Source organism: Cariama cristata, unplaced genomic scaffold (genome assembly GCF_000690535.1).
Source record: "Cariama cristata isolate BGI_N322 unplaced genomic scaffold, ASM69053v1 scaffold42042, whole genome shotgun sequence".
Lineage (NCBI taxonomy): Eukaryota > Metazoa > Chordata > Aves > Cariamiformes > Cariamidae > Cariama > Cariama cristata.
In genome coordinates, this window is record NW_009604053.1 from 6526 (window position 1) to 9481 (window position 2956).

A 2956-nucleotide genomic window follows, 5' to 3' on the forward strand; every position below is an offset into this window, starting at 1 on the left:
TCTCATACACTGTCCTTCTGCCCATTCAATTGCTTACTTTTCCAAGCTTCCTTGCTCACCTTTCCATCCCCTCCAGCCGCCCACCTGCCACTAGCACCCATTTTCCTCAGGTGCTATAGATAACTCACCTGTACGGCAATGTGTACACTGGAAGCATTTAGACATGGTGTTATCAACAGCTGTGAATGTGCCATTAGCACACGGAAGACAGACAGGTGCCTGGCCAGGCCGATCACAGTCTTTTGCCTTATAGGTACCTGCAAGAAAATCACTTAACAGAGCTCTGACAGGAAGGCAACCATGTTATCTTAGGGAGGATGGGAATCACCAATTCCTCAGAGAAACCCTGGAATTAATGGTGTAAGGACCAAGTATGCTTCCTCTCACTAGTCTGAAGGACACTGACAGGCCAAAGGAAGAGATAAGGAATAAGAATTTATCTGGGTAGGGATAGGTACCAAGGAAAGGGAACATTGATGTAGTTGTAGGACAGTTTTGAGAGTGCAGGACAGGGAAATGCCTCTAATGTGAAGGTCACTACTACTGTACTTATTTTACACACCTGCATGGCACCTCATGCAGCAGTGGGTCTCTTGGGGATGTAGGTATTGTCCTAGTTGACACTGCACCTGCCTCTTTTCTCTCCTCAAGGGGTTGGAGGGGTCTCTTCCATCCAAAGCTAACCGATGGTCTTGCAGTGTATATGGCACTGGAGCAATTCCTACAGATTCCTTTGTCAACACACAGACAAATGTTAGGATAACCTGTAAATACAGAGGGAGAGGAAGAGAGAGGGCAAGAAAGAAGGAGAGAAAGAAGGTGAGAAAACATCATATCGCCTTGCAGACTGTACAGCTCACTTCAGCACTTACAATTAAATCTTCTAAAAACAGTGAGTTCCATTGACTTGACCAAATCTGGTATCAGGACCCTCCACTGACAAAACCGGGTTATTTTGGTGGTTATTTACCAAAAAAACCCCAACAAACCCATGCCTGTCATCTGTGTTATTAATATGCCATACAATGGTCTCCATGACAAACTGGTTGTATGTAAAGCAAATACTTTTGATGATGTGCAATTTATAAATGAAATGCCTTGAAAATGCTGCAGCTTGCAAAAAAACAATTCTAGAGAGAAGAATGCATCCAGTATTTGCAGTTCTACTGAATAAATAAACCAGATGAGAAGTTTGGAACAAGAAGGCAGAGGAGGATCTCCCTGCATGCAAAGCATAAAAAGCTTCCAAAACTCCTCCAGAGCAAGCCAGTTCTAGAAACGTGGGAAAGCTGGGTTTTCAACTTCTCCCTCTGTCAAACATACATTCTTCCTTTTACACTGCAGCTGTTAACATTCAGTTTGAACAGTCTGCCACAAAAATGTGTGCTTTTTTCTTTTTTTTTTAAATTTGTTTGAGATTTACTTGCTGTTTTTCATTTTGAAGATGACTGTTTTCAAGAATTTTAACAGAAATACTACTATTGGCATGACTGCAGTATGACTGTAAGACAGTGTGAGTGTGTACACACACACACGGCAAGGAACAGCAGAATAAAGGGTTAAAAGAACAGCCTGTACCAATAATGAAGGACACCGTTCCCTGGACTTTGTTTTCACGACACTATTCCCAGCAGCAAAATTGAGAAATGTGCTAATTTATGTCATGGCCAAAAGCGTAGATGACTCATCAGCAAAAGACCCTGCACCAGGAGGATGGTAATGAGATTGCAGCATATCATAAACATGATTCCTCTGCCTGTTGGCCAAACAGAAAAACAGTCCATAGGCATGTATTTCAAACATGCATTCAGACAAGGAAAAAAACATACAATAAGGTTTAAAAAAAAAAAAAAAAAAAAAAAGGAAAAACAACCAACCAAAACACAAAACCACCAACCAAAACTGGGAAACAACTTGTTCCAAGATTTACGGAGCCTGAAGTCAGCAAGTTTCTACGGCAAAGACCCATCCCATACCAGCTGATAAGTCCCAAAGGGTACGATGGACATGTCCAAAAACTAGTTTGTAGTACCGTGAAGAACCCCAATGGCACAATGAAGATTTGACAGCCAGTGTCCCTTGTCATCTGCATCACACACAAGTGATTCTGGTCACACCATCTGGACATACGGGTGTTGGTGCTTCTGAGTACGTCGCAGAGAGTTTGTGCCAATATAGTCTATGCGCCAAGGCTGTGTGAATGCATGAAAATCAACTCATTTTTTCACAAATAAATACCACCCTGCCCTATCCATACAATCTCAAACCAAGTTTTATTACACTAACTCTCGGACATTGTAATGTTTTCCCAGCTTGCTTTTTTGAAAGTGGTGAGGTGCCTAGCTGTACGGGCACAGCTTCAGAGTTCCGATTCTTTTTGCTTTTTCAGCTAGGAGGGTTATAGAAAAGCAAAGTAAACCAGTAAGGGTAAACCACAATGCTGATACCAGTTCTGTGGTTGCAAGCTTAAGAAAGGATACGCAAAATGAGATGGCTATGACAGCCCCATGCTGTCCTGCTTCTCTCTCAAAATTAAAGCCTTGGGGGAGAAAGGTGCATACATGAAAGCAACTCAAAACCTCAAGAAGGATAGCACTCTGCAACTCTGACAAAGCAAAACTGCCATTTTTCAGAGAGCTCTGTCAGACAAAGACATATTCAGTAGACCAGATGCTAAAATGGTGAACAGGAAAAAGAGAACCACATATTTAAATAGCTATCATTTCAGACTTAATTAGCTGACCACAGGATAAATGAGAGCACTGCAACAACAACTCAGTAAGAACTAAAACTCATTTCAGCAGCTGACAGTCTTACGAGATTGATTGCTTGCAGGAAAATGGGTAAAAGATCATTCACACAGATGGTCTGACAGCAACAATGAAAAAAAGCCCTGATTCTCTAGCCAATGATTAATCTCCTGACATGGGAATATACACAGCAAGCCCGTAAGTCA

General features: G+C 41.8%; 1 protein-coding gene across 1 annotated transcript in view; it reads right to left on the minus strand.

Moving 5' to 3' along the window:
* LOC104157899 (tumor necrosis factor receptor superfamily member 1A-like) overlaps positions 1 to 764 on the minus strand; it is a gene marked incomplete at its 5' end in the record, with an annotated part of 5862 nt that extends 5098 nt beyond the window's left edge. The window contains 2 exons of the mRNA XM_009695422.1: positions 129 to 257; positions 563 to 764. Of these exons, the coding sequence (XP_009693724.1) occupies positions 129 to 257; positions 563 to 764 (331 nt within the window). The remainder of the gene's footprint in view (positions 1 to 128; positions 258 to 562) is intronic.
* Positions 765 to 2956: the final 2192 nt, after the last annotated feature.